This window comes from Salmo trutta, chromosome 22 (assembly GCF_901001165.1).
Source record: "Salmo trutta chromosome 22, fSalTru1.1, whole genome shotgun sequence".
NCBI lineage: Eukaryota > Metazoa > Chordata > Actinopteri > Salmoniformes > Salmonidae > Salmo > Salmo trutta.
Genome location: NC_042978.1, coordinates 51,450,025 through 51,462,524, shown reverse-complemented (window position 1 = coordinate 51,462,524; position 12,500 = coordinate 51,450,025). Strand labels below are relative to the sequence as shown.

The following is a 12,500-nucleotide window of genomic DNA, read 5'->3' as shown; positions in this document are numbered from 1 at the left end:
CCTTCCAGTAGGTCTAACCACTGTCCTGAATGACTCTAACCTTCCAGTAGGTCTAACCACTATCCTGAATGACTCTAACCTTCCAGTAGGTCTAACCACTGTCCTGAATGACTCTAACCTTCCAGTAGGTCTAACCACTGTCCTGAATGACTCTAAATGTTACCTTCCAGTAGGTCTAACCACTGTCCTGAATGACTCTAACCTTCCAGTAGGTCTAACCACTATCCTGAATGACTCTAACCTTCCAGTAGGTCTAACCACTGTCCTGAATGACTCTAACCTTCCAGTAGGTCTAACCACTGTCCTGAATGACTCTAAATGTTACCTTCCAGTAGGTCTAACCACTGTCCTAAATGACTCTAACATTCCAGTAGGTCTAACCACTGTCCTGAATGACTCTAACCTTCCAGTAGGTCTAACCACTGTCCTGAATGACTCTAACCTTCCAGAAGGTCTAACCACTGTCCTGATTGACTCTAAATGTTACCTTCCAGTAGGTCTAACCACTGTCCTGAATGACTCTAACCTTCCAGTAGGTCTAACCACTGTCCTGAATGACTCTAACCTTCCAGTAGGTCTAACCACTGTCCTGAATGACTCTAAATGTTCTCTTCCAGTAGGTCTAACCACTGTCCTGAATGACTCTAACCTTCCAGTAGGTCTAACCACTGTCCTGAATGACTCTAACCTTCCAGTAGGTCTAACCACTGTCCTGAATGACTCTAACCTTCCAGTAGGTCTAACCACTGTCCTGAATGACTCTAACTTTCCAGTAGGTCTAACCACTGTCCTGAATGACTCTAAATGTTACCTTCCAGTAGGTCTAACCACTGTTATCCCCTCATCCTCCCCTCATCCTCTCTCCACCCTCATCCTCTCTCCACCCTCATCCCCTCATCCTCTCATCCTCTCTCCACCCTCATCCCCTCATCCCCTCATCCCCTCATCCCCTCATCCTCCCCTCATCCCCTCATCCCCTCATCCTCTCTCCACCCTCATCCCCTCATCCCCTCATCCTGTCTCCACCCTCATCCCCTCATCCCCTCATCCTGTCTCCACCCTCATCCCCTCATCCTGTCTCCACCCTCATCCCCTCATCCCCTCATCCCCTCATCCCCTCATCCTGTCTCCACCCTCATCCCCTCATCCTGTCTCCACCCTCATCCCCTCATCCCCTCATCCCCTCATCCTGTCTCCGCCCTCATCCCCTCATCCCCTCATCCTCTCTCCACCCTCATCCCCTCATCCCCTCATCCCCTCATCCTCTCATCCTCTCTCCACCCTCATCCTCACTCCACCCTCATGTAGTGAACATTTAGGTTAAATCATATTTAGTGGATATTTTCGGTGTAATGTAATTTAGTGAATCTTTAACATGTCTCCTCTCCCCCCTCCAGGCCTACCAGCTGTCCAGAGGAAAGGTCTGGCCCATGATCATCATCCTGTGTCTCATAGCAGCCATCTTGTCTGCCTTCCTGGACAACGTCACTACTATGATGCTCTTCACTCCTGTTACCATCAGGTACAGCTGTCACCATCGGGTACAGTGTTACCATCGGGTACGGCTGTTACCATCAGGTACAGCTGTCACCATCGGGTACAGTGTTACCATCGGGTACGGCTGTTACCATCGGGTACGGCTGTTACCATCGGGTACAGTGTTACCATCGGGTACGGATGTTTCCATCGGGTACAGCTGTTACCATCGGGTACAGCTGTTACCATCAGGTACAGTGTAAACCCACAGCTGTCACCATCAGGTACAGCTGTCACCATCAGGTACAGTGTAAACCCATAGCTGTCACCATCAGGTACAGTGTAAACCCATAGCTGTCATCATCAGGTACAGCTGTTACCATCAGGTACAGCTGTCACCATCGGGTACAGTGTAAACCCACAGCTGTCACCATCAGGTACAGCTGTTACCATCAGGTACAGTGTAAACCCATAGCTGTCATCATCAGGTACAGCTGTTACCATCAGGTACAGCTGTCACCATCGGGTACAGTGTAAACCCACAGCTGTCACCATCAGGTACAGCTGTCACCATCGGGTACAGTGTAAACCCATAGCTGTCACCATCAGGTACAGCTGTCACCATCAGGTACAGTGTAAACCCATAGCTGTCACCATTGCATGATAAACCCACACTGTAAACATAGGAACAATCTGCATTGCACACTTATCGCGTCCTTCTCAAAGCCCATTGGTAGAGAAAGGTATTGAAGTCCCTCCCCAGTGGCCTGTCGCTATCAGGTCCCCATCATCAACCCAGACCTGCTCTGCATGCCTGATGTAGCTTCTCAAGCGTTCACTGGTGTCTGCTGTTTACAACACGCTACTCCCCTCTCTAACTCTCTCCCTCCCTTCTCTCCCTTCCCCTCTCTCTCTCTCTCTCTCTCTCTCTCTCCCTTCCCCTTCTTTCTCTCTCTCTCTCTCTCTCTCTCTCTCTCTCTACCTCTCTCCCTCCCCTCTCTCTCGCTGTCTCTCTCTTTTTCTCTCTCTCTCTCTCTCTCTTTCCTCTCTCTCTCTCTCCTCTCTCTCTCTCTCCTCTCTCTCTCTCCTCTTTCTTTTACAATTCAATTTAAAGTTATTTATTGTCATGGGAAACAAACGTTTTCATCGCCAAAGCAAATGGAATAGACAAAAAACAAAAGGGAATCAAATCAAATCAAACTTTATTAGTCACGTGCACCAAATACAACAATTGGTGACCTTACAGTGAAAGTCTTACTTACAAGCCCTTAACCAACAGTGCAGTTCAACAAGAGTTAGAAAATATTTACCAAATAGATGAAAATAAAAAATAATACAAAAAAATAACACAATAAGAATAACGATAACGAAGCTATATACAGGGGGTACCGGTACAGAGTCAATGTGGAGGCTATATACAGGGGGTACCGGTACAGAGTCAATGTGGAGGCTATATACAGGGGGTACCGGTACAGAGTCAATGTGGAGGCTATATACAGGGGGTACCAGTACAGAGTCAATGTGGAGGCTATATACAGGGTGTTACAGTATAGAGTCAATGTGGAGGCTATATACAGGGTGTTACAGTACAGAGTCAATGTGGAGGCTATATACAGGGGGTACCGGTACAGAGTCAATGTGGAGGCTATATACAGGGGGAACCGGTACAGAGTCAATGTGGAGGCTATATACAGGGGTACCAGTACAGAGTCAATGTGGAGGCTATATACAGGGGGTACCGGTACAGAGTCAGTGTGGAGGCTATATACAGTGGGTACCGGTACAGAGTCAATGTGGAGGCTATATACAGGGGGTACCGGTACAGAGTCAATGTGGAGGCTATATACAGGGTGTTACAGTACAGAGTCAATGTGGAGGCTATATACAGGGTGTTACAGTACAGAGTCAATGTGGAGGCTATATACAGGGGGTACCGGTACAGAGTCAATGTGGAGGCTATATACAGGGGGAACCGGTACAGAGTCAATGTGGAGGCTATATACAGGGGGTACCAGTACAGAGTCAATGTGGAGGCTATATACAGGGGGTACCGGTACAGAGTCAGTGTGGAGGCTATATACAGGGGGTACCGGTACAGAGTCAATGTGGAGGCTATATACAGGGGGTACCGGTACAGAGTCAATGTGGAGGCTATATACAGGGTGTTACAGTACAGAGTCAATGTGGAGGCTATATACAGGGTGTTACAGTACAGAGTCAATGTGGAGGCTATATACAGGGGGTACCGGTACAGAGTCAATGTGGAGGCTATATACAGGAGGTACCGGTACAGAGTCAGTATGGAGGCTATATACAGGGGGTACCGGTACAGAGTCAATGTGGAGGCTATATACAGGGGGGTACCGGTACAGAGTCAATGTGGAGGCTATATACAGGGGGTACCGGTACAGAGTTAATGTGGAGGCTATATACAGGGGGTACCGGTACAGAGTCAATGTGGAGGCTATATACAGGGGGTACCAGTACAGAGTCAATGTGGAGGCTATATACAGGGGGTACCGGTACAGAGTCAGTGTGGAGGCTATATACAGGGGTTACCGGTACAGAGTCAATGTGGAGGCTATATACAGGGGGTACCAGTACACAGTCAATGTGGAGGCTATATACAGGGGGTACCGGAACAGAGTCAATGTGGAGGCTATATACAGGGGGTACCGGAACAGAGTCAATGTGGAGGCTATATACAGGGGGTACCGGTACAGAGTCAGTGTGGAGGCTATATACAAGAGGTACCGGTACAGAGTCAGTGTGGAGGCTATATACAGGGGGTACCGGTACAGAGTCAATGTGGAGGCTATATACAGGGGGTACCGGTACAGAGTCAATGTGGAGGCTATATACAGGGGGGTACCGGTACAGAGTCAATGTGGAGGCTATATACAGGGGGTACCGGTACAGAGTCAATGTGGAGGCTATATACAGGGGGGTACCGGACAGAGTCAATGTGGAGGCTATTATACAGGGGGTACCGGTACAGAGTCAATGTGGAGGCTATATACAGGGGGTACCGGTACAGAGTCAATGTGAGAGCTATATACAGGGGGGGGTAACCGTACCAGAGTCAATGTGGAGGCTATATACAGGGGGTACCGGTACAGAGTCAATGTGGAGGTATATACAGGTGTACCGGTACAGAGTACATGTGGAGGCTATATACAGGGGGTACCGGTACAGAGTCAATGTGGAGGCTATATACAGGGTGTACCGGTACAGAGTCAATGTGGAGGCTATATACAGGGGGTACCCGGTACAGAGTCAATGTTGGAGGCTATATACAGGGGGTACCGTGGTACAGAGTCATGTGGAGGCTATATACAGGGGACCGGTACAGAGTCAATGTGGAGGCTATATACAGGGGTACCGGTACGAGTCAATGTGGAGGCTATATACAGGGGGTACCCGTACCGAGTCAATGTGGAGGTTATATACAGGGTACCGGTACAGAGTCAATGTGGAGGCTATATACAGGGGTACCGGTACAGAGTCAATGTGGAGGCTATATACAGGAGTACCGGTACAGAGTCAATGTGGAGGCTATATACAGGGGGTACCGGTACAGAGTCAATGTGGAGGCTATTACAGGGGTACCGGTACAGAGTCAATGTGGAGGCTATATACAGGGGTACCGGTACAGAGTCAATGTGGAGGCTATATACAGGGGGTACCGGTACAGAGTCATGTGGAGGCTATATACAGGGGGTACCGGTACAGAGTCAATGTGGAGGCTATATACAGGGGGTACCGGTACAGAGTCAATGTGGAGGCTATATACAGGGGTACCGGTACAGAGTCAATGTGGAGGCTATATACAGGGGGTACCGGTACAGAGTCAATGTGGAGGCTATATACAGGGAGTACCGGTACAGAGTCAATGTGGAGGCTATATACAGGGGTACCGGTACAGAGTCAATGTGGAGGTTATATACAGGGGTGCCGGTACAGAGTCAATGTGGAGGCTATATACAGGGTGTACCGGTACAAGTCAATGTTGGAGGCTATATACAGGGGTACCGGTACAGAGTCAGTGTGGAGGCTATACAGGGGTTACCGGTACAGAGTCAATGTGGAGGCTATATACAGGGGTACCAGTACACAGTCAATGTGGAGGCTATATACAGGGGGTACCGGAACAGAGTCAATGTGGAGGCTATATACAGGGGGTACCGGTACAGAGTCAATGTGGAGGCTATATACAGGGGGTACCGGTACAGAGTCAATGTGGACGCTATATACAGGGGGTACCGGTACAGAGTCAATGTGGAGGCTATATACAGGGGGTACCGGTACAGAGGTCAATGTGGAGGCTATATACAGGGGGTACCGTACAAGAGTCAATGTGGAGGCTATATACAGGGGGGTACCGTACAGAGTCAATGTGGAGGCTATATACAGGGGGTACCGGTACAGAGTCAATGTGGAGGCTATATACAGGGGGTACCAGTACAGAGTCAATGTGGAGGCTATATACAGGGGTTACCGGTACAGGGAAAGTCAATGTGGAAGGCCTATATACAGGGTGTACCGGTAACAGATGTCAATGTGGGAGGCCTATAAATACATGGGGATTACCGGTACAGAGTCATGTGGAGTGCTATATAGCAGGGGGTAACCGGTACAGAGTGTCAATGTGGAGGCTATATACAGGGGGAATACCGGTAACAGAGTCAATGTGGAGGGCCTATATACAGGGGGTACCGTACAGAGTCAATGTGAGGCTATATACAGGGTATTACGGTACAGAGTCAATGTGGAGGCTATATACAGGGGGTACCGGTACAGAGTCAATGTGGAGGCTATATACAGGGGGGTACCGGTACAGAGTCAATGTGGAGGCTATTTACAGGGGGTACCGGTACAGAGTCAATGTGGAGGCTATATACAGGGTATTACGGTACAGAGTCAATGTGGAGGCTATATACAGGGTATTACGGTACAGAGTCAATGTGGAGGCTATATACAGGGTGTTACGGTACAGAGTCAATGTGGAGGCTATATACAGGGTATTACGGTACAGAGTCAATGTGGAGGCTATATACAGGGGGTACCTGTACAGAGTCAATGTGGAGGCTATATACAGGGTATTACGGTACAGAGTCAATGTGGAGGCTATATACAGGGGGTACCGGTACATAGTCAATGTGGAGGCTATATACAGGGTATTACGGTACAGGGTCAATGTGGAAGGGTACAGGTTAGTTGAGGTAATCTGCACGTGTAGGTGGGGCCGACATGAGAATGCATAGATAACAAACAGTGAGTAGCAGCAGTGTTAAAAGAACATTACACTCACAAAAGTTTTTAATAGAATATCGACATTTCAAATGTAATATATTATTGATTATGTACAGCGTTGTAACAATGTGCAAGTAGTACGAAGTACGAAAGGGAAAACAAAACAGGTTGTAAATATAGGTTGTAATTACAATGTTGTTTATGCTATCTAAATTGTTTTTTTTCTCTCTCTCTTTCCCCCCCCCCCCCTTTCTGGTTCCTGTAGGTTATGTGAGGTCCTGAACCTTGACCCCAGACATGTCCTGATTGCCGAGGTGATCTTCACCAACATCGGCGGAGCGGCAACAGCGGTCGGAGATCCACCCAACGTTATCATCGTCTCCAACCAGGACCTACGGAAAAGTGTAAGACGCTGTTATCAAGTCTTAGATATGCGTCCCAAATGGCACCCTATTCCCTATATAGAGCACTATTGTTGACCAGGGCCTGCACCCTATTCCCTATATAGTGCACTACTATTGACCAGGGCCTGCACCCTATTCCCTATATAGTGCACTACTATTGACCAGGGCCTGCACCCTATTCCCTATATAGAGCACTACTATTGACCAGGGCCTGCACCCTATTCCCTATATAGTGCACTACTATTGACCAGGGCCTACACACTATTCCCTATATAGAGCACTACTATTGACCAGGGCCTGCACCCTATTCCCTATATAGTGCACTATTGTTGACTATTTTTTTTCACCAGTGTCTGTAGATATACTGATTCTGATATAGGGAATATTCGGGACACAGACTTACTGTGAACTTACCTCCAGGTTTAAGTCAGTGTGTGGACTCACTGGGTCGGGCCTTGAACTTGCAGACTGGTTGTGAACTATCAGACAGGCACCTGGTGAAGGGGACTTACAGTCGTTGGTTCTGAGATCTTGACTATACACAAAGATGAGCTTCATAACATATAGAAGATGGACAGTACTGAACAATTTAGAAACTTGAATCGCAAGTCTCAATTGCTCTTCTCTGCTTTGGGTAACTGGTGTGATGGACACGTATGATGTCGTCGCAATGAGACCAAGGCACGGCGGAGGATGTGCATTCATATTCAAGATTTTAATCAACCGAAAATATACAAATAAACAAAAAAACGACAGCCGACAGTCCTGTCAGGTACTCACAACGAAACAGAAAGCAATCACCCACAAAACCCCCCAAAAGGAAAAACAGGCTGCCTATGTATGACTCCCAATCAGCAACAACGAACTACAGCTGTTCCTGATTGAGAGCCATACACGGCCGAAACCAAAGAAACAAACCAACATAGAAAAATAAACATAGAACGCCCACCCAATGTAACACCCTGGCCTAACCAAAATAGAGAACTTAAAAACCCCTCTCTATGGCCAGGGCGTTACAGACCAGCACCTATAATTCATTATAAAGGGTCCTATATTCCCAAGGCTCTTACCTCAGACAAGTAAATATGAATCCGTTAACCAACTTTATTGTCTTCGGTACAACCGGTCTGTTGTTAAGACGTTGTTATTAAGAGATGTCTTGAGAGCTACGACCACTTAAATCATTTTGGGTTCCTGGATTCCTTTCACTGCGTTTTTATTTAAACTTTTATTTTTAACCTTTTATTTAACTAGGGCAAGTCAGTTAAAAGAACTAATTCTTATTTACAATGACGGCCTAGGAACAGTGGGGTTAACTGCCTTGTTCAAGGGGCAGAACGACAGATTTTTACCTCGTCAGTTCGGGGATTCGATCATGCAACCTTTGACTGGTACTGGTACTGGTACAGGCAGTGGTATAGATATGTGAAGCCAGGTAACAAGGCAGTGGTAGAGATATGTGAAGCCAGGTAACAAGGCAGTGGTATAGATATGTGAAGCCAGGTTCCAAGGCAGTGTTATAGATATGTGAAGCCAGCTAACAAGGCAGTGGTATAGATATGTGAAGCCAGGTACAATACAGTGCATTTGGAAAGTATTCAGACCCCCTTGACCTTTTCCACATTTTATTATGTTACTGCCTTATTCTAAAATGGACTTTTAAAAATGTAAGTAATCAACCTACATACAATACACCAGTGCGTAAACAGGTTTTTAGAAATGTTTGCAAATGTATTGAAAGTAAAAAAACAGAAATAACTTATTCAGACCCTTTGCAATGACTCTCAAAATTGAGCTCAGGTGCATCCTGTTCCCATTGATCATCCTTGAGATGTTTCTACAACTTGATTGGAGTCCACTTGTGGTAAATTCAATTGATTGGACATGATTTGGAAAGGCACACACCTGTCTATATAAAGGTCCCACAGTTGACAGTGCATATCAGAGCAAAAACCAAGCCATGAGGTTGAAGGAATTGTCCGTAGAGCCCCGAGACAGGATTGAGTCGATGTACAGATCTGGGGAAGGGTACCAAAAAATGTCTGCAGCATTGAAGGTCCCCAAGAACACAGTGGCCTCCATCATTCTTGAATGGAAGAAGATTGGAACCACTAAGACTCTACATAGACCTGGCCGCCCGGCCAAACTAGGCAATCGGGGGAGAAGGGCCTTGTTCAGGAAGGTGACCAAGAACCCGATGGTCACGCTGACAGAACTCCTGAAGGACAACCATCTCTGCAGCACTCTACCAATCAGGCTTTTATGGTAGAGTGGCCAGACGAAGCCAGTCCTCAGTAAAAGGCAAATGACAGCCTGCTTGGAGTTTACCAAAAGGCATCTAAAGAAACTCAGACCATGAGAAACAAGATTCTCTGGTTCACCTTCCAACAGGACAACGGACCTAAGCACACAGCCAAGACAACACAGGAGTGGCTTTGGGACAAGTCTCTGAATGTCCTCGAGTTGCCCAGCCAGAGCCCGGACTTGAACCCTATCGAACATCTCTGGAGAGACCTGAAAATATCTGTGCAGCGACGCTCCCCATCCAACCTGACAGATCTTGAGAGGATCTGCAGAGGAGAAAGGGAGAAATTCCCCAAATACAGGTGTGCCAAGCTTGTAGTATCATACCCAAGAAGACTCAAGGCTGTAATCGCTGCCAAAGGTACTTCAAGAAAGTACTGAGTAAAGGGTCTGAATACTTACAGTTGAAGTCGGAAGTTTACATACACCTTAGCCAAATACATTTAAACTCCATTTTTCACAATTCCTGACATTTAATCCTAGTAAAATCCCCTGTCTTAGGTCAGTTAGGATCACCACTTTATTTAAAGAATGTGAAATGTCAAAATAATAGTAGAGAGTATGATTTATTTCAGCTTTTATTTCTTTCATCACATTCCCAGTTTGTCAGACGTTTACATACACTCAATTAGTATTTGGTAGCATTGCCTTTCAATTGTTTAACTTGGGTCAAACGTTTCAGGTAGCCTTCCACAAGCTTCCCACAATAAGTTGGGTGAATTTTGGCCCATTCCTCCTGAAAGAGCTCGTGTAACTGAGTCAGGTTTGTAGGCCTCCTTGCTCGCACACACCTTTTCAGTTCTGCCCACAAATTTTCTATGGGATTGAGGTCAGGGCTTTGTGATGGCCACTCCAATACCTTGACTTTGTTGTCCTTAAGCCATTTTGCCACAACTTTGGAAGTATGCTTGGGTTAATTGTCCATTTGGAAGACCCATTTGCGACCAAGCTTTAACTTCCTGACTGATGTCTTGAGATGTTGCTTCAGTATATCCACATAATTTTCCTACGTCATGATGCCATCTATTTTGTAAAGTGCACCAGTCCCTCCTGCAGCAAAGCACCCCCACAACATGATGCTGCCACCCCCGTGCTTCATGGTTGGGATGGTGTTCTTCGGCTTGCAAGCCTCCCCCTTTTTCCTCCAAACATAACAATTGTCATTATGGCCAAACAGTTCTGTTTTGTTTCATCAGACCAGAGGACATTTCTCCAAAAAGTACGATCTTTGTCCCCATGTGCAGTTGCAAACCGTAGTCTGGCTTTTTTATGGCGGTTTTGGAGCAGTGGCTTCTTCCTTGCTGAGCAGCCTTTCAGGTTATGTCGATATAGGACTCGTTTTACTGTGGATATAGATACTTTTGTACCTGTTTCCTCCAGCATCTTCACAAGGTCCTTTGCTGTTGTTCTGGGATTGATTTGCATTTTTCGCACCAAAGTACGTTCATCTCTAGGAGACAGAACGCGTCTCCTTCTTGAGCGGTATGACGGCTGCGTGGTCCCATGGTGTTTATGCTTGCGTACTATTGTTTGTACAGATGAACGTGGTACCTTCAGGCGTTTGGAAATTGCTCCCAAGGATGAACCAGACTTGTGGAGGTCTACAATTATTTTCTGAGGTCTTGGCTGATTTCTTTAGATTTTCCCATGATGTCAAGCAAAGAGGCATTGAGTTTGAAGGTGGGCCTTGAAATACATCCACAGGTACACCTCCAATTGACTCAAATTATGTCAATTAGCCTATCAGAAGCTTCTAAAGCCATTACATAGTTATCTGGAATTTTCCAAGATGTTTAAATGCACAACCAACTTAGTGTATGGAAACTTCTGACCCACTGGAATTGTAATACAGTGAATGATAAGTGAAATAATCTGTCTGTAAACAATTGTTGGAAATATTACTTGTGTCATGCACAAAGTAGATGTCCTAACCGACTTGCCGAAACTTTAGTTTGTTAACAAGAAATTTGTGGAGTGGTTGAAAAACGAGGTTTAATGAATCCAAACTAAGTGGATGTAAACTTCCCACTTCAACTGTAGAATGAAGAAGTCTAGTTCCAAAACATAGAATGAAGTAGCTTTAATACATAGAATGAAGTAGCTCTAATACATAGAATGAAGTAGCTCTAATACATAGAATGAAGTAGCTCTAATACATAGAATGAAGTAGCTCTAATACATAGAATGAAGTAGCTCTAATACATAGAGTTAAGTAGCTCTAATAAATAGAATGAAGTAGCTCTAATAAATAGAGTTAAGTAGCTCTAATAAATATAATGAAGTAGCCTATTCTAACCTCTGTTTGTCTCTGTCTGTTCCAGGGGATAGATTTTGCTAGTTTCACAGGCTACATGTTCCTGGGGATCTGTCTAGTCCTCCTCACCTCCTTCCCTTTCCTTCGCCTGCTCTACTGGAACAAGAAGCTATACAACAAAGAGTCCAGCGAGATCGTCGGTGAGTCTGTCTGTGTGTGTGTGTGTGTGTGTGTGGGATTGTTTGAGACTGTGTGTTTGTGTGTAGCTGGCTAGCTAAAGCCAACTTCATAAAATTGCTAGATGGCAAAGTATTACGGAGAAACATCAAAACATTAACAGGCCCCATAGCTTGATCAAATAAATTGGCAACTAAATTGCCAACTAAATTCAAACGCTGTGTGTTTAACTCGACACTCTCTCTCTCTCCGCTGACGATACTGTCTGCATGCTAACTTCCTGCCTAGCATATGTGGTGGCTAATTTCTGCATTACAAAAATGAGAGAGATTTACAAACACACCATTCCGAGTTAAAAGTACATCTTTAATACTTTATTAAAAGATACTTTTACAAAAGCCTCTTTGACCTTCAATAATTCACTCTCTCGAATGAACCATTGAATGAGGTAATTACACAATGGCTACAGAGATATTTTATAGCCAAGATTCACCCCCTTCAACGTACATTGACAAACCACAGATACATAGAATGGGTCACAAAGGTTAAGTTTTGCATGACAGATATCTATAAAACACAGCAGACAGTAACTGCTATGTCAACAGGGTTCATTATATAGCCCAGTATCTGGT

The 12,500-nt window shown here is 45.6% G+C and overlaps 1 protein-coding gene across 1 annotated transcript in view; it reads left to right on the top strand.

Moving 5' to 3' along the window:
- Window positions 1–12,500, top strand: part of oca2 (oculocutaneous albinism II) — a 172,973-nt gene that overhangs the window by 76,477 nt on the left and 83,996 nt on the right. The window contains exons 13-15 of the mRNA XM_029708344.1: window positions 1,398–1,522; window positions 6,995–7,133; window positions 11,759–11,891. Coding sequence (XP_029564204.1) covers window positions 1,398–1,522; window positions 6,995–7,133; window positions 11,759–11,891 — 397 coding nt within the window. The remainder of the gene's footprint in view (window positions 1–1,397; window positions 1,523–6,994; window positions 7,134–11,758; window positions 11,892–12,500) is intronic.